Raw genomic sequence first — 20,131 nt, forward strand, 5'->3', positions numbered from 1 at the left:
TGTTTCAAAAAGTATATAACATTATGTGAACAATTTTTTTTGAGATTCTACTTTACAGTGAACAGCATAAGACATTTGGCAAGATTAGCTCAGATAGTCAGACTGTCAGACCCTCTTAATACTGTAGATGGTTTAGCCTTTCATAGCCACACCGAAAACAAGACAGGCCGCTCAGTTGATTGTTTCAATGAGCTGTTTATTACAAAAGGACTGTACATAAATTTCAATGAACACATCATATGTACAAACCAAGAGGAGAAGACAAATATTGGATCCTGTTCCTGTGAACATTTAAGTTACAGTTTTGTTTACGTTTCATCATAAGAAATGCTAGACGTTAAGTGGTAAACATTACAAAGTTCTGCAAGTGAGTGGTCATCTCATGGTTTCTCTAGGAAAAAAAGTATAAATAAATCAAATACAACTGCTAGCAAACCGTTAACTAGAAATGCAACAGGTAGAAAAAGTCAGTTCCTCACCAAAATTACCTTCGGAGATGTGGGAAAAAAATACAATCAATGATGGGATGTGATAGCAAATCATTCCCAATAATACATGAAATGTACTGTTCATATCGACTAGCTTTGCATTATAAAGAATTCTACACTAGCATTTGTGAGAACCTCAAATCCTGTAACCACAAATGGATTCTAGAGGTTCCAAAGACAGATACCAAAAACTGCATGTGCCATTTCCTCAAGATTGCAATACTCCACTCAGAATACACACTGTACTGTAGGAGGAATTTAATTCCAAAATATACAGTATTGTATACATATCTTGAAAAGAAGTCATTGTTCTATCTAGCCTATTTCTTAACGTCCAAAACTGTATTAAACTGAAAACTGTATTCTTAGAAATGTAGTTTTATGAGCAAAGGTCCTAAGAAAATCCGTAAAAACAAAAGTAACATATAATAATATTTTTGTTCAATAATAACATTTAAATAATAATTCAAAAGTAACCAAAAGTGAGTTTTAACCTCCTGTCCATAATCATTAAAAAGCAGGTATGGCATGTCTCACATTAACATTATATTGAAATGATTGCCTTTTATTCCACAAAGTTTATTTTGCATTTGAGGTCTTTGTTAGAAAACAAGACAATCCGAAGTATTATAAAAATGTTATAATACTTTTGTTAATGTATTCAGTGATGTATAATTCCCATGTGGCACAAACCTTTTGTGTACAAACTAAAACTAATCTATAATGTAGTACATTTGAGCATGTATCATGCCAGATCACGCGGTTGCCTACATTCACTATGATTAAAAAAAAGCATGATTGAATGAGGCTACATTCAAAACCGTTTGAATGTTTACCCTTTGTTACAAAACGTGGAGATAGAACACATTCAGTACAATATTGTCTATAGGTACAGTAGACCAGCCTTGTACTGAGGTTGTTATGGTACAGTAGGTGAATACGGTTACTGAGCACCAAAGTAAAGCACCATACCAGTACTGGAAACACTAGAAGATAACTAATCTAATGCTGTTATGGTTAAGCCAGACTTATACTTCATTGTACGCCGGAAATAGACGTTAACGGCATAGAAATTAAGTATTAGTAGAACTCTTACAAGGCTTAAATGCAACTCTGGTGTTGTGATCGAAGCGATAATGGAAAGGAAGCCATCAATCTCGGATGAATGTTCAGTGCAGCTATTCCAAGACAACGGGAAGAAAAAAAAGAAACGCGACAATGAAAACACACAAAATTCACTTCTTCCTCTTCTTCACATTTTCTTGTTTGAAGCGACACACATCCTCAGGGACCTTTTGCTACAGTGGCTGGACAGCATATTAACTAAATAGATCAGCGACGATAAAGTGGTCAAAATGACACAGTCATGATTCTTTGTAAAAAATTAAAAAAAAGTGTGTTAGCTAAAGGTAAAATGGCACTGTGAGTGATAAATAACAGACTAAAGAAAAGGTTGGTTTTGGAGCTCAAAACCATCCAATCTTGGCATCTCCTCACTTCCGACTGACCCATCTCCATTGACACTGATGGAAACTCACAGGTGAAACACTCTACAAACAAATGTACTGGTAGCTTCTCACATTACAGTATATACAATTTATAGACAAAAAGAACTTCACCAGGAACAAGCAACTTAAACGGGTCATATCTTTTGTTTTTGTGTTTTTTTTTGTAATGCATTCTATATAATCATTAGTATACCCTTTTTTTTAACATCAATGGATTCCTCAACCACACAACCGGCCCCCATTTCTCTGACCGCTGACATCGACGCATAGCATAGTCAATAGATAGCTCAAAGTTGTTTTGTTTTTTTAACCCCTTTAACATTAGCAACATAGACAATGACGATATCAAACATTCTGTCATGTCTATCTACAGTATTGTTGACGTTTGTTCCATTTTGTTGTTGTTGTTGTTGTTGTAGACATAGTCAGACCATTGTTTTTATTTGTGACAGGACTGGAGTGCGGCGTAGGGCATTTTTTGGTCTGCTGGTCTACAGTGGAAAATAAAAGAATGGAAATCAAATTTTGCAAGCCAACTGGCACGGTGTCATATGAATGTCATATTCCTGTCCGTCAAAGTTTTCCTTCCATCCCAAGCGAACATGACCATTCAAAACTCTGTATCGTGACATTTCGGCCTTGACGAGCTCTAGCCTTGCTGTGCTACCCAAATAAGAAGCATTTTAATCTTTTGCTTCTAAAAGAATCTGACTCACTGGTAGAAATAGCCCATTCGTTAGTCTTTTAAAAAACCAAACAGACCTTGTTGGTTGGACTTCCCTAGACACACAAGCCCTCATTGTGGGATCTCATACGACTGTATATCTTTTGAAAAGAACAAATACTACAACATGGCACTTGATTCGAAATGGTGGCCGCATGAACTGTTTTGTCACTGTTGGGTTTTTGCTTTACAGTACGTCTTCACGGTTTTAGCTGTGTTCATAAACGGAGGCTTGTGTTTTGTTTGTTTTTTTTGCCTTAGTCGGCGTAGTGCATGATGGACTCCACGTAGTTTCCGGGGAAGAGTCCCGTGACGCCGTTGGCGACCCCTTCGTACCAGCCGTCATCGTTCTTCTTGATGATGTAGATGATGGCTCCTTCCATGAAGGACAGCTCGTCCTCCTTGTCCTTCGAGTAGTCGTAGATGGCCACCACTGGAGGGGGGGGGGGGGGGAGGGGGGGATGACGACACACGCAAAGTCAAGGTCCGAAAACATTGAGACAAAGTGTGAACATTGAGACAAAGTGAAGCGTTTACACGTAAAAAAAAACTCTTTGAGAGTTTGGGGCGCCAGGTCATTATCATAATGTGTGGTACACATTATGATAATGAATGTATTTGTATAGCGCTTTCCAAACAGAGTTACAAAGAGTTACATTAGCTCTGATGCCTAACAGCGAGACAATCTCCCTCCCGGGCCCAGTGGACATTTGCTGCACATCACTGCCAGACTCTCATTCGCTGTTTCCTGTCTCTCGACACTGTGGCTATCAATAAAGGCAAGAAAGACCCCCAAAATAACCATCAAATCAAAACGACATGGCTACAATGTGGATCTCCGACTGCATGAAGCCAGCCTGTGTCAGTTGTCTCTGACATATCTATGACATATGACTCAAGATTTTGGCGGGGTTTCAATCAGATCTAAGCCCCTTTGACTACCTAAAAAAGTTTGATATATTTCAAAACAATAAAATGTGAAAGAAATTAGTGGAGGTTTTAAGCTAGCCCACTGGCACTGATCAGTCCAGCGGCTTGCGAGATTAGCTCCGGACGCACAGACAGACAGACAGACAGACAGACAGACAGACAGACAGACAGACAGACAGACAGACAGACCGACCGACCGACCGACCCTCCTATAGATGGCTAGCCTCCTGCAGAGCCACGCCATAAATATACTCAATTCTCAATTCTGCCTCTAAAAGCCAAATGTACTTACTGTACATTACTCAGTTTGAGAACTAATTTCTGTCACGATCCCTGTCCTGTTGTGTTTTTGTGTTCCTTGTTTGTTAGTTATGGTTGGTGTTTAACTTTTCAGTTGTGTTCCTTTGATTTTGAAGTAATGTGTCTTCCTCGTTTCTTAGTTTTCGGTAGGTTTTGCATTACACTTGTGTATCTTTATTTTGTAGAAATGTTTTAGTGTCTCCTCTGTTGCTGCTGTTACCTGTCTTGTCTCACCAGTCCTGCGATTAGCCAATGTTTTGCACCCGTATCCTTTTAGTTGTAGCCTATCCCTGTGTTGATTGTCTGTGGAGTTCACCTGTGTCCCGTTAGTCCTTGTGCCTATTTAAACTCCCCTGTTTCAGTTGAGTATTGATGCCAGGTTCCAAGTTGCAGTCATAGTGGTCTATATTGATCCTGTATTGAATGTACTTAGTTAGTTACACCACTGTTTCTTGGTGCCATTTCTCTGGTTTTTAAGACGATCAAGAGCTCCTCTCTGACTTTATAAGGACACTTCATTTACTTCAGTCTATTACCTTTACTTTTCAAATCAGACTGACATCAAGCTATCATCACAGCTTAAAACAGTTTGCATCACCACAGCAGGAAAGTGCATCCAGGAAGAACTAAACTTATTGTATTTGGTACCAAATACGAGTTCCAAGCACTTCCACAATTTCCATAATCTCTCAGCAGAATCTCTCAGCACTGCCTTAAATATGTAATGATGTTAGTAGGAATAAACACAGAAGCACCCGGGGGGAAGTGTACTAACAAAGGGGAGGAGCCAAACCGAGTTCCTGTTTTACACAAAAAAGGAGGTGGTGCCCCCAGAGACAAAAACAAAGGAAAATGTTCCTCTTTATTAACAAATGTTTTCCCCGATTGCAATTTCCATAATGAATTCCAAATTCCTTCATTTTTCACCGGGCACTCACCTTTCTCTACGTAAGCCTTGGGGGCCCACTGGGGGTCCCCGTCGGCGTAGGGGTCGCTGTAGTGCACCACCGACGCGTCCTCTTCACCATCATAGTCGCAAGGCGGAGGTGGGGGAGGAGGCGAAGGCTCCTCAAACATGGCCACGTCCTCAGGGGGAGGTGGGGGAGGTGGCGCTGGGCTGTCTGTAACTGGTGGACAGCAGGTGAGAGAGGGGAGAGAGAAAGAAACGCGATGGACAGCAAGGTTAGGTTACAGAGGGGACTTGTTTGTCTCAATTATCGTACTGTATCGTTATTTACTCTATTGGCCCTCTGTCGATGATGCGCCCGTGCAGCATCGTGCAACTTACCACGATGGTGTGTATGGGGGCATTAACCCATTAACCCCCAAAAAATAGCTGATCTACAAGCTCATAGTGCGGCACTCGGTGCCGCGCTATGAGCTTGCATATCTGCTATTTTTGAATAGCCAAAATAAATCTAAAAGATTACACAGATGCGTTCCCGGTCCAAATGGATTAATGTCCCAATGATTGATCCCTGTTCTGACCAAGACAAATGATTCTGCTCAGCAACAGATTGCCTTTACACGCATGTAATAGTTTGACTGTCCACCAGAGGGCAGCTGAGCGCTAGGGCACTGCCACTGTCTTTCTATGACTCATCATCAATATGACTTACAGAATGTACAGCGAGCGATACTGCTGCTACATTCAGCACCGGGACTTGTAGGGGTTTATCAATAACGTCATCTTCTCAAGAATACAGGATGTGAGTGATATTTTTAGACTTCCAAACATGCTCACCCAGATGTTTCTGGGTTTCAGTGGCTTCTGTAGGTGTTTTTGAAAATATCTTTATCTATGGCTTTCATCAGCAATGTAAAAAAAATACTCTTCACTTTGAAAGACGGAGTTAACCGCTTAAGACTTAAAAACTTCATTGTACATCAAAAAAAAAAAAATTGATGATTTTGAAAACATTTTTTATTGCAATTTTTTAAAATGAAAATGCGAGACATTTTCAGACATTTTATTTTGTGTCTATAATGACACCCCCAAAATAGGGACACCAGGTCTTAAGTAGTTAAGGGGAGAGCTGAGAAAGTGTATATCACGTGCGCGTGCAGCCGTGCACACAACATGAGTTGGTGCGCTGGCTTATCGGTACACTGAGAGCAATTTCAGAACGACACTTGGCCCTAACAGCGGTCATTCAGTGTAACTGTGCGACTGTGCAGTGGTGGAAGAAGCACTCACATGTTGTACTTAAGTAAAAGTAGCAATACCACACAATGTAGAAATACTTTGTTACAAGTAAAAGTACCAGTATTCAAAATGTACTTGAGTTAAAGTACAAATCAAAATTCAAGTACTAAAAGTAAAAGTACTCATTATGCACAATGTCACAAGTTTCCAAATGTATAAAATCCTTTGAAAATGGCAGATTTACAAGCTTTTTCAAGTAAGAGTGGAGTAAAAAGAGCAATTTTTGCCTCTGAGAAGTAATGCAGAGTAGAGTATTGAAAATTGGAAATACTCCAGTAAAGTAAAAATACCTCAAAATTGAACTTAAGTACAGTACTTGAGTACACGTACTTAGTTACTTTCCGCCACTGCGACTGTGTCGCCCATTCTGCGCACGTGCTGTGCATGCCATCTAACTAATTCATAGTCCAGTTGTTGAATTAACCACAGGGCCAGTGTTTCCAGCCAGCAGAGGGGGGGGGGGGGGGGTCAGGGGGGGTTGACTGATTCCCCTGGTTCCATGAAATATGCACACGCAGTTCTACAGGTTAAAGCTGCTGACAGGAAAGCTCAGGTTTTTGTTTTAAAGCACTTGCAGCGCTCCGGTGCACTGCAGCAGCTCAAGGTGTCTGACGCGTGTTTTCTCAAGACGGAACATGAAAAAAACAAAACAAAAACAACATTGTAATACTAGTTAGCATATCGTTGCTGTCGGGGCAGAAACCTTCTATCTCCGTATTTGAACTTTTTGTGTTTCTATATAAAAAAATAGCAAAAAAAAATAGCAAAAAAAATAGCAAAAAAAATAGCAAAAGCAGCAGATCTACAAGCTCAAACCACGTCGCTTCGCGCCGCGGTTTGAGCTTGTAGATCTGCTGCTTTTGCTATCTTTGAATTTGAATCCTGAAAAGTAACAGTTTTGGACATATGAGGTTTCCACCCGACAGAGACGATATCCATCATCCTCTTTAAGCTCAATAACACATATGGTTGGGTAGAGACACAGCAAGTTTTATTTCAAATATTCACTCGATGTCTCGCCTATGGGAGAGCGCCCTCTGGCGTGATCACAGAAGCATTACCTTATAAACTCCAGACAAACCTTTGGCTGGATTCTGACCTCCCTCTGACTGGAGGGCCCGCCCTCCATCCTATATAAGTCAGGGGAGAGTCATTTTCCGTAATTCAGTTTTTCTTCTCGTTCGATCGAGGAAGCACCTTCTCAGTCCACCTTATGGAGTCGGCACGGCGAAAGTCTCATCAGGACAGGATAATATCTTGGACCGCGAGACGCTGCTGACGGTAGGTGTTGACTTTCTTTACAAAACCTGTGACAATATCGCACGGTTCTTCCTAGAGGAACTTAACATGTTCCCTAGTTTTTCTAGCTTAAATTGCTAACGTGTAGTATAGTCTGCTACTTCTCAGTCTAGTAGCCGTGAGCCAGGGGATGAGCCTAATAAGCTCTCCTCAGCCCCACGGGCTGCTAGCCACAGTTAGCCCCGAGCTAGCTAGGAGAAAAAACAAACACGCCAGCATAGTCTGCTCGGCCCCCGTGTTTTGTTTTTCCCTCCTCCCTGTTCCGTTCTTCAAGCTTAAAACGCTTAACGTGAACATGGCCTCCGCAGCTCCGAAGAGCCGGACCGGGTCCAACAGAGCCCCGGTCCCGCAGAAAGAGTGCGAGACGCCACCGACTAGCATCATATACTACCAGCTAGCGTAGCGCGTCGTCACCGGGAGCTTAACAAGCTCCCACTAGCGACACTGCTTGCAGGCTATCATGCTAACACAGAGTAAACACGACATCTTAAGATCGTGTTTTTCTCCAGGGTGACTTTTTACCCACGAGCTAACACCGAGTAAACACACCAGCGTCGTCCGCTCTTAGTGTGCTTTCTCTGGGTCAGCGCTGCACGCCACCAACTAGCATCATAGGATACCAGCTAGTTTTTAGCATGTTGTCACCGGTGAGTTTAATAAACTCCCACTAACAACACGTTTGGCAGGCTACAGCAAACACGGCAGCATCTCTGCTTTACATCGTGGTTTTCTCCGAGGTGATTCTTAGCCAAGAGCTAAAACACTGAACAAACACACCAGTGTTTACACTCTTAGTGTGTTTTTTCTCTGGGACAGCCCTGCACGCCACCAACTAGCATAATACGCTACCAGCTAGCTTAGTGCGTTGCCTTCGGTGAGCTTAACAAGCTCCCACTAGCAACACGTTACACACTGCGTGCTGACACAGAGTAAACACGACAGCATAACCTGCTTCACATCGTGTTTTCTCTCCGAGGTGGTTTTTTAGCCATGAGCTAAACACCGGGCAAACACACCAGCGTCGTCCGCTCCTACTGTGTTCTTTCAGAGACAGCCCTGCACGCCACCAACTAGCATAATATGCTACCAGCTTGCTTAGCACGTTGCCATCGGTAAGCTTAGAGCTCCCACTAGCAACACGTTTTGCACACTGCGTGCTATCACCGAGTAAAACACGACAGCATCACTGCTCCACATCGTGTTTTTCTCTCTAAGGTGGCCTCTTAGCCACGAGCTAAAACCGAGCAAACACACCAGCGTCTTCCGCTCTTAGTGTTTTTCTTTGGGACAGCTCTGCAAGCCACCAGCTAGCATCATAAACTACCAGCTGGGCAGGCTACAGTTAGCTACACGCTAACACCGACATCGTGTTGTTTCTCTGGGACAATAAAAGCTTAGCAAGTTTTTCTCCCATACACGACTCCCCTGTTTTACAGACCTTGCCACAAACAGGCTCCACGCGTGTTGTGAACAATGACCGCTGCAGCCCAGCAACGAAGGGACCCCTGTCCCTCGAAAGAGTGCGGGGTCTGCGGGAATAGAATGTCGTGTCACGACGGACACAACTCATGTGTTATTTGCCTGGGACCGACCCACGCAGCCCGAGGGCCGTGTGAGGAAGGTCCGTTCCGCATAGCATGCGGACTGACTGAACCTAGGTTCGTCAGAAAACGGGCCATACATTTCCAAATGTTTGACCCGGCCATAGGAGTCCACGTCCACCGGGGCGGAGGGGGACGAACCCCCCCAAACCCGCGAGGCGTCCCTTCTACACCAAGTTAGGAAGAGGACACGGACGAGGCCCAACTACTCCAGGGTACAGAATATGTCCCCTATAACCAGGTCATTGAGCAGGCGATTGGCCAGTAAAACGAGCCTCTCCCCACGACTCATACTCGACCTCGAGTTACCAGCGGCGTAGCCTATGGCCACAGCCGCAGCCAGTATGGGAGAACGGTTTAATGCCTACTCCCGTTGGCAACCAGCACTGGGACAACAGTTGACGTGTCCTGGGCTGAGCCCTACTCTTCCCGCTACCCGTGGAAGAAGGGGTTGCCACACACCTCACGTCAGAAGCCACGGCTCTGACACGAGAGCCCAACTCCATTGCGAAGCACGCGTCGCCTAAACGGCAGGTGCTCCTGCTTGCAACCTACAGGCCAGGGGGGGCACCCTAGCCAGCTAGAGGCAGGCCTCGGGCAGCTACTCTACAAGAGCGAAATAAAGAAAGGAGAGGGACATGGCTGGGACTATGTCAGGAGGAGACGGTGGACACCGCCTCCCCCTCTCTCTCTGGTGGTCCTAGAGTTCTGGTGACCGGGCGGGGCGGGGTGAACACGCTCCACCACCCGATGGAAGGGAGAATGACTTTACACACTATACATTATGTGGATAATGTTGTGTGAATGTAAACATGGGTTACGACTGTAACCCCGGTTCGCTGATACTATGACCAAGATGTCGCCTTATGGCAAGACATCGGAGTGGTTATTAGAAATTGAACCCTCTCTACCTGTTTCTCCAATAAAATTTCAAACCGTTACAGCCTGATTTTCAGGGGCACGGCAAAAAGAAATGAAACAGGACAAAACCAGAACATAAGGGACACGAGCTCGCTACCACAGAGGTCTCACAGACACTTCATGGTAGCGGGGCGAATGCTCGCCATGGGGAGAGGACGATTACGCCCTGTCCCCAAGGGAACGGCTCACGGTCGACTCTGTTCAACCACTATACAGCTGCACTCTATATCCAGGGGATATATACTACAGTTCGCCTCGAGACCTCCCCATGCTAGTGAAAGCTATTTTCTCTTAAGCAGGGGACTGGCGGGCGACTTTCTACAGGAAGACAATTCTCCCTGTTGGGAAAAAGAACTGTACAAGAAATACCCAGAGACCAAGCGAACAGCGGGCTCTACTCGTGCTATTTCCTGGTCAAAAAGAAGGGGGGGGGGCTGCGTCCGATACTGGACCTAAGAGCCCTCAATCAGTATCTAAAGGTGTTCAAATTCAGGATGTTATCAAATCCGTCTCTCCTCCGCATGGTGCGCCAGAGAGACTGGTTCACATTGATAGACCTAAGAGACGCCTATTTTTATGCTCCTTTTACCCACCACACAGAAATCTCTGCGGTTAGGGTTCTGAGGTTGAAATTACGAATACACGGTGCTACCGTTTGTAACGTCCTCAGCCCCAGAGTATTCGTCGAATTCACGCAGGTTGCGATTGGCCCTCTGAGAAGAGAAGGCACTCGCATAGCGTCTTACATAGACGATGGGCTGCTACAAGCCGACTCAAGAATCGGCGGCAAGGCAGCATACTCAGAAAGTGGTGTCTCACCTACTGAAATCGGGTTTTCAGGGTCAACTGCGTGTTGGTGCCTGCACAGACGGCGAATTTCATAGGCAGGACTCTGAACTCGCTATCGTTCAGAGCCAGCCCGCCACCGAAAAGGATCAGTCCTTTTTGTCCTGCCTAGCACAATTTTACACGGGCCGGAGGGTCTCCTTCAAAATGTGCATGGAAATGTCAGGTATGATGGCCTTAGCCGTATCGCTAAGACGATTGGGCAGTTGCTGTCGTGTGTTGGTCACAGAGGAATGTGTAACAACGCTGTGTCGCTGGAGGAATTTGTGATTCCTCTCAGACGAATGGTCTCTGCACCCGGAGATACCAGGAAGATCTGGGATCGTTTGATCGCCCCCAGATGGATCTTTTTGCTTCACTGAAAGACACGGGATGTCCGTTGTTCTTCCCAGTGGAGGGTGCAGTGCCTCTGGGTCGAAATGCACTAGTGCACGAATGGCTCAGAACTCTTTTTATGCTTTCCTCCGCTGTCCCTGTTAGGTCCCACACTCGTGAGAGTGAGGGACCAGGGGCTGATGGTGATACTGGTGGCCCCAGAATGGGGTCACTGGGTGTCAGTCGAACCTCTCCTGTACGACCGCTTGTGGCTGCTTCCGTTACGCGGAAACATGCTAACGCTAGCAGGGGGCGAGATATTTTGTCCCTGACCAGAACATCTGACTCTCTGGGCTCAGCCCATGAGGGGATGAATCTGAGTACTGAGGGGTTACCCCAGAACGGTTTTGAGATAAGGTGCGAGAAGTCTCGCACTGTGCCGTTCTAAGCCCATGTCCATTAAGTCCTTTTCTACAGGATTTAATGGATAAGGGCAGAGCCTTTTCCACAATAAAAGTCTACTTGGCGGCTATCTCAGCCTGCCGTATTTGCTTGAAGCCGAGACGGTGGGTCAGCACCGCCTGATTTGTCGGTTCATGGAAGGGACCGGACGTCTCTTCCCGAGTCAAAGTCCCCGGTGTCACCCTGGGATTTGAGCCTGGTGTTGGACTCCTTATCTCGGTCACTTTTCGAGCCTCTGAGTCAAATTGACAGAACAACTGTCAGTCAAGACTGCGTTACTGGGTCACGTGACGCAAGCACCAGGATGGCTGCCTGAATCTGGAGCTCCGGTAACACGGCTGGATTAATCCTTAAAATATATATATTTCCAAGTTAACTTTCCATACATTAGTGATTTTACCGTTAAGTAATTCAAGTAGTAGCGATAGCATGCAGAGGAGAGCGACATCAAGCCAGAAAAAAGTGGAAAAGCGAAGGTCTTTGTCGACACCGCGTCCAAACATGGCTGACAAGGAATCAACAAGTGAGTTTGAGGACGAAACGGCTGGGGCAATTACGAACAAAACTCTTTTTGATATGCTACAGAAGATCCAAGCAGAAATGAAGGACTTAAAAACTATTAAGAAATCTATTGCATCTGTTGAGACAAAAATATCTTCCATTGTGACCCGAGTGACGGAGATTGAAGAACGCGTTAGTGGAGTTGAGGACGCCATGGCGGAGCAGAAGCAAACCCCCACAGTCACAATGGAAGACTGGGAGGCATTGCGCGACAGAATTGCCATGATGGAGGATAGGGCCAGACGTTGTAATTTGAGATTTGTCGGATTCGATGAAAAAGTGGAGAAAGATGACCCAATTGGGTTCCTAAACCACTTCCTAACAACGACCCTGGGTAACCCGCCTCCCCTTGGCTACGAGTTGCAGAGAGTTCACAGGATCCGTGGAGCCCGTGCGGGGAACTCCGCATCTACGGCTACGGGGGGATCCAGAACCATCATAGCGAACTTTCTGCGGTACCAGGATGTTCAAGCGATTCTACGAGCCGCCAGAGAGAAACGACGGATCGAGTGGAAAGGTAAACAAGTGATGATCTTCGCGGACTACTCCCGGGAAACCCAGCTGAAACGCGAGAGCTTCAAGCAATGCAAAAAACTCTTACACGAACGTAAAAAGAAGTTTCGCCTCATGTATCCTGCTATCCTACGCGTAGACATGGACGACGGAACCACTAAGACCTTCAGCGACCCCCAGAGTGCGATGGACTTCATACAGAAGTGGTGATTTTGCGTACTCTCTTTCTCCTCCTCCATATAAGGCTTTTCCGCCTCCGTAAAACCGTTGCCTTTTTTTTTTCCCTCTCTCTGTCTCTCTCTCCCCTCTCCTTTCTCTCCCTCTCTCTCCCTCTCTCCCCCTCCCCCCCCCCCCTATCTGTCTCGCCTGCTTTTTCTTTGCCCCTCTATCCGTTCCTCACACAACTCTAATAATATCAGGACAATGCTGATTATACTCTCACACTAGATTCTCCGGGTTGGGGTGGGGGGTGGGGGGGGTGGAATTGGACCTTATTAATTAGAGGATATGGGCGCTATGATAAGAATGCAAATGATCAGTTGGTTTAATTTTCAATATTTTACAAACAGCATTATTCTTTCTGTTTTATTATCCTAACAGTCACATTGATGGTGCCACTCTGTTTATGTATGCACTTTGTTTTTGTTGTTTTGTTTATAGAGTAAAAGAGTCATATGCTTAATCTTTAGCTCTATAGATGGGTTTCCGCGCGACGTCATCACAGAGCAGAGTGTGCGATCTGCGCATGCGGGAGGTAGAACGACCCGGAAGTGCCATTCACTCTATTGTTATTTTCGGGATTTAGATAGGCATAATGCTGCTATTATAGGCATAATAGGCATAATGCTGCTATTATATACAGACAGATCCAACTTCCGACAAATCATTTTTATTGAGTAAAGAAGATATTACAAACTGCATCATTTAATCTACTTTCATTAAACCCGGTGAAGACCATTTATTTTATCAATGTGCAATGGCCAGAGCTGCTGCGGGTAATAGCGCCCTCTACAGGCTCTTCCCTCCACTGCGCGCGCATCATCCTCTCATGTTTACCAACGGGAAACCCATCTATTAGATTGGAAATGTTCTGGTAGCAGAGCAGGGGCTCTTATGCGCTGCTAATAATTCATAAAGTGACAGGGACTGATGATAATTTAGGGTTAGTAAAACTTGGGGAATTTATGTTGGGATAGGTTCTGCTCAGGTTGGTTGATGTAAGAATAATTTAATACAGTTACACCTATCCTTTTTATTTTAATTATTTTTCTTCGCTTCATTGGTAAGGTTTTGAATGTATAGTAAAATGCTTCTTGGGTTTCCTCCCCCATTTGTGTATATCGGGGGGGGGGGGGGGGGTTGGGGGGGAATTGGGCCTAATTAATAGAGGATATGGGCGCTATGATAAGAATGCAAATGAACAGGTGGTCTAATTTTCAAATATTTTACAAACGGCATTCTCCTTTTGTTTTTATTATTCTCACAGTCACATTGACAGTGCCACTCTGTTTATGTATGCACTTTGTTTTCGTTGTTTTGCTTTATGGTTTATAGAGTAAAAGCGTCATATGTTTAACCCTTAGCTTTATTAGATTGAAATGTTCCGGTAGCAGAGCGAGGGCTCTTCTACGCTGCTAAATAGTTTACAAAGTGACAGGGACTGATGATAATTTAGGGCTAGTTAGACTTTGGAATTTATGATGGGATAGGTTCTGCTCAGGTTGGTTAGTGTAAGAATATTATAATACAGCGACACCTATCTTTTTTATTTTTATTTTTATTTTTCCTCTCGTTGGTACGGTTTTGAAGTTAAAGTAATATGCTGCTTGGGGTTCCTCCCCCACTTGTGTATGTCAGAAAGGAATGGTATATTAATAGAATGCAATGCATAACAATTTGATACATTTTGCTACTTTGTGTATAGGTGTAAATATTGCATATGCAGGTAATATATGGATGTGTGCGGGGGGGGGGGGGGGGTGACAAGTAGGACAAGTAGTTTGTTTTTATATGGATGTTCATGTTTGATATAGGTATACTTAACTCCCTTTGAATGGGTTTGACTTGGAATTAGTTGAGATAATGACTGTAAACAGCCAGTGTTGCCTGATGCAGATTGGGCACTCCACTTGCGGGTCATGGACCTTGTAAGCTTTATGTTAGTTGTTGTGAGCTGGTGCCGGGTCTTTTTTGGATTTGACCTGAAGAGGCCACAGTTGTATATGTATTTTTATTTTTGTTTGTGTTCAATGCCAACGTACCTGGGGTTTACTATTAACAATGTGGCCACACATTCTTTTATATTTGTCTCTACAAACACTAATGGCTACGGATAGAGATAATAGGTTGCGCTACGCCACATGGAACGTTAATGGATTGGGCAGCCCAATCAAAAGGAAGAAGGTTATGGGCAGTTTAAAGGCTAACAATTACCATGTGATTTTCTTACAAGAGACTCATATGTCTAAAATAGAGTCTGAAAAGCTGGGTAGAGGATGGGTGGGACATGTGTTCTTCAGTGAAGGATCTAGCAAGAGTAAAGGAGTGGCAATTTTGGTTAGTAAACGGGTGCAATTTAAACTTATTAGAGAAGTATCAGATGAAGAGGGTAGACTGATCATTGTTTTAGCAGAGATTCAGGGTCAGACGATAATACTTGCCAATATTTACGCCCCTAATATTGATGACCCAGCCTTCTTTTTAGATCTGGAGAACAGATTACAGAATATTGGTGATTTCCCGATAATTCTTGCAGGGGACTGTAATATGGTTTTGGATAGACTGCTTGATAAAAGTGGTTCCTCACATGGCAGAGAATCTAAATCCACTCTTATGGTTAAAGAGATGTGCACATCTCTGGGGCTTAATGATGTTTGGAGATTGCTGAATCCCACGGGCAGAGACTACACTTTCTATTCAAATGCTCATAGAAGTTTTTCAAGAATCGATATGTTTCTTATTTCAAACTCCCTACTTCCTGCTATCTTGTCCTGCTCAATAGGAAATATATTGATCTCAGATCATGCACAGGTGACACTAGATATGCTCCCTGGTTATGAAATGGCCAGAACAAACAGATGGAGACTCAATTCATCCTTATTACAGGACCTGGTGTTTAGGGAGGATTTGAGGACACAAATTAAGACATACATTGAAATTAATGTTCCCACAGCGCCATCTGCTGGCATAGCATGGGAAGCGATGAAGGCGGTCATCAGGGGTTATATTATTCAATTTGCATCACATAAGAAAAAGCAAAATAAGTTACAGCTCACAGAATTGGAGAAAAAAGTGAAAGAAGCTGAGTCTGGGCTGAAAAAACACATGTCCCTTGATAACTTGAGAGAATTAACACGACTTAAGTATGAATATAACTCTTTACTCTCCAAAAAGGTTGAATTTCTTTTGTTAAGGGCTAGACAAACATATTTTGAGTCAGGAGATAAGGCAGGTAAATTATTGGCTAGATATATCAAGCAGAAACAGTCCAACTCAAGCATCACAGCGGTGCACTCTCCAGAGGGGCCTGTGACGAACCCTAAGGATATTAATAAGGTGTTTAAAGAGTTTTATATTGATTTATATACTTCACAGTGCACAGCGGGAGATGAGGAGATGATTACATTTCTAGATGACTTAAACCTTCCTAAGTTGAACAAAAAACAAAAAGACTCCCTTGAAGGCCCTATCACAGAGGAGGAGATATACGATGCGATTAGAAAGATGCCATCAGGCAAGTCCCCTGGTCAGGACGGCTTCACTGCTGAATTTTTTAAATGTTATGCAACAGATCTAATGCCCCTCATGCAGAAGATGTTCACAGAATCTTTTAGAGTAGGCACTTTGCCACCCTCATTATCACAAGCCATTATTACACTTATTCTCAAAAAGGACAAAGACCCATGTAATTGTAAGAGCTATCGTCCAATTAGTTTGATCTCGACAGACTGCAAGATTCTCTCTAAGATCATGGCCAACAGGATAGATAAAATAATCACACATCTCATTCACCCTGACCAGGTGGGCTTCATTCGTAAAAGATCCTCCTCTGACAATATAAGACGTTTCCTGGATATTATGTGGGAGGTCCGTAATGAGAACTCCCCGGTCGCCTCGTTGTCGCTTGACGCGGAAAAAGCGTTCGACCGAGTGGAGTGGAGATACATGTTTCATACACTTAAGACATTTGGATTCGGTCCAAATTTTATTAGATGGCTAGAGGTCTTGTATGATAAACCTGAGGCTGCGGTACAGACGAATGGGATCATCTCCTCATACTTCACACTGGGTAGAGGGACACGCCAGGGTTCCGGGCTTTCTCCAGCCCTCTTCTGTCTCGCGCTAGAGCCGTTAGCGGCAGCTTTACGCCAAAATACTAGTTTTACGGGGGTTAGGATTGGGGATTATGAACACAAGACTATGTTGTACGCGGACGATATTTTGCTGACAGTGTCGGAGCCTGCCACTTCTATCCCAGCAATACTTAAAACGATTGACTCTTTCTCAAAACTATCGGGCTATAAAGTGAACTGGGCGAAGTCGGAGGCTCTGGCGTTGACTTCCTATTGCCCTAGATCTTTATTTCAGGAGGGGTCATTTCAATGGCCTCGAGAGGGGCTAAAGTATTTAGGCATTCTCTTTCCCAGTAAAATGAACGAGATAGTGGAGAGAAACTTTGATCCTCTATTAAGGAAGATTTCCTTGGATACTGATAGGTGGTCTACACTGTTTTTATCCTTGTGGGGCAAAGTTAATGTGTTAAAGATGAACTGTGTGCCTAAGTTAAATTATCTTCTCCAGTCTCTCCCTGTCAACATCCCTAGGAAGTACTTTAAGCAGTTTGATAGAATCTGTACAAAGTTCTTATGGAATGGGAAACGTGCTCGGATGCGATTAGACAAACTTCAACTCCCAGTGGAAAGAGGGGGGCTGGGACTTCCCAAATTATTGTTCTATCACTACGCCTTTAGCACAAGACACCTGGCTCATTGGGCTCTCCCTCCTGAGAGAGCACCGCCCTGGTATCAGATTGAACAATTGGCTCTTTCCCCTCTTCCACCTCTTACCTGTTTATCCACAAAAAAGTCTCCCCGAGCTCAAGCGCACCCTGTCATTTCCCATTTACAAGACACATGGAAAAAAATATGTCAAATTTTCAATACAAACCCATACCTTAACTCAGAATCGAGCATTTGGCGGAATCCTAAATTACACATTAACAAAACTCCATTTTTATGGAAGGAATGGGTTAATAAAGGGATTCTTACATTGGGCGACTTATACAAAGAAGATTCTCTTAAATCATTTGATGATCTAGTTACAGAATTTGACCTACCCAGATCTACATTTTGGCAATATTTGCAACTGAGACACTTATTATGTGGAGTATTTGGTTCACCTAGAACTCTGCCTCAATATTCTGAACTGTTGAAGGGCACCACCATGGTGTTTGGTACAGGGCACGAGGCCTCATTTTACTATTCTAAGATATTTATGGAAAATACCAAGGTACCTAATGTGTTGAAAACACTATGGGAGAAGGACTTGAACCTAGATATCGAAGTGGAGGAGTGGGATGGAATCTGCAAAAATTCAACAAAAATGTCTACAGATATCAGAATCAGGTTGATTCAATTTAAAATTCACAACCGCTTCTATTGGACACCCTCACGGTTGCACAGACTTGGTCTTAAGGACACAGCTGAGTGTTGGAAGTGCAAGGACCCATCATCGGTGGGCACCCTAGTTCACGCTCTTTGGGACTGTCCCGTAATTGAGAGGTTTTGGAAGCAAATACATAACTGTATCTTAGAAATGACAAAGGTTGATTTTCCCTTCTGCCCCAGGCTTTACATACTGGGTGACCCAAAGCAGGTTGCCCACTGTGATTATGTGGGTTTCATCCTGACTGCTATCATGATCGGTAGACAGGTTCTGATGAGGGGTTGGAAGGATGCTGGGAGTCCTTCATTCCAAGAATGGTTTGTAGAGATTGGCAAAGTTGCTGCTTATGAGCAGATAACCTATAGGAGGTCTGACAGATTGGATAAATACATCCGTAAGTGGGGAGGATATATAATGTACATTGCTAACAAGACTTGAGATGTGGTGGTAGCGCAACATACGATTATTCTTTTTTCCCCCTTTTACCTCATTGAATATAATGTATGTAAAGGAAATACCCAGGATCACTTGGCATTGTTGTTTTTTGTTTTGTTTTGTTTTGTTCTTCTTAATTTGATTTATTGTATTGTATTGCTTTTGTTGCTTTTGTTGTCTATTCGTATGTATGCTTCTGATGTTTAACACTCCTTTTGTTTATATTCTAATTTCTGTGTATAACAAAAAACGAATAAACATTGAATCATAAAAAAAAAGAAAAAAAAAAAAAAAAAAAAAAAAAAAAAAAAAAGACTGCGTTACTGATGGCTTCAGTGACTACTGGAGAGCTCAGTAATCTTCATGCACTGTCAGTACACGAGGAGTGTACACAGTCAAGGAAGGGGCTACAAGGGTGGTTGTCAGACCCAGACCTGGGTATGTGCCAAAGAACCCCTTGGTACCAAGTGTCCTTGTGACCTTGAATGCGTTTCACCCGCCTCTTTTCGCCTCATAGGAGGATGAAAGGTTACATTGCCTTTGTCCGGTTCGGGCTTTGGAAATGTGCATTGGCAGATCTAGGGCTTTGAGAAAGTCAGATCAGCTATTTGTGTCATGGGCTCCACGGATGGTGGGCAAGCCCATTGCATAACAGACACTTTCCCACTGGATTGTAGAGGCTATTCAGTTAGCCTATTCCAGTGGTGGGATGCTGCCCCAGTGGGACTGAGGGCACATTCTACAAGGGAAATAGCGACATCATGGGCCCTCTTCGGGGGGGTCTCCATTTGGGATGTCTGCAGTGTGGCATGTTGGGCTTAGGCCTTGACATTTGCCAGGTTCTACAGTTTGGACGTAACTGCAGCCCCTGTGGCGCATACGGTCCATAGTGTAGCCTCCAGACGGGGGTCAGGCCCCTAGGCTGGTTATTCTGGACTTCGAGATATCAATCAGGGAGTTTACTATATCTCCCATAGGCGAGACATCGAGTGAATATTTGAAATAAAACTATAGGTTACTGGACGTAACCCCGGTTTTATGATAATATGAGCGAGATGTCTCGAAAGACACCCTTCTTGTTTACGAACGAGAAGAAAAATGTTATCTTGAATTACGGAAAATGACTCTCCCCTGACTTATATAGGATGGAGGGCGGGCCCTCCAGTCAGAGGGAGGTCAGAATCCAGCCAAAGGTTTGTCTGGAGTTTATAAGGTAATGCTTCTGTGATCACGCCAGAGGGCGCTCTCCCATAGGCGAGACATCTCGCTCATATTATCATAAAACCGGGGTTACGTCCAGTAACCTATAGATACCGACGTACATGGATAAAAACATCATTTAGCCAGGTACACATTCA

The 20,131-nt window shown here is 43.9% G+C and overlaps 1 protein-coding gene across 3 annotated transcripts in view; it reads right to left on the reverse strand.

The window, feature by feature from the left end:
• Positions 1-197: 197 nt before the first annotated feature.
• Positions 198-20,131, reverse strand: part of LOC308094265 (abl interactor 1-like) — a 58,069-nt gene continuing 38,135 nt past the window's right edge. For 2 of the 3 annotated variants that reach the window (XM_080440807.1, XM_080440806.1), the window contains 2 exons: positions 4,889-5,077; positions 198-3,153 (listed from right to left, as the gene is read on the reverse strand). In XM_080440807.1, coding sequence (XP_080296933.1) covers positions 2,978-3,153; positions 4,889-5,077 — 365 coding nt within the window. In that variant the 3' untranslated portion in view covers positions 198-2,977. The remainder of the gene's footprint in view (positions 3,154-4,888; positions 5,078-20,131) is intronic. The other variant, XM_080440808.1, reaches the window with a different exon arrangement.

This window comes from Gymnoscopelus braueri (assembly GCF_963280865.1).
Source record: "Gymnoscopelus braueri genome assembly, chromosome: 10".
NCBI lineage: Eukaryota > Metazoa > Chordata > Actinopteri > Myctophiformes > Myctophidae > Gymnoscopelus > Gymnoscopelus braueri.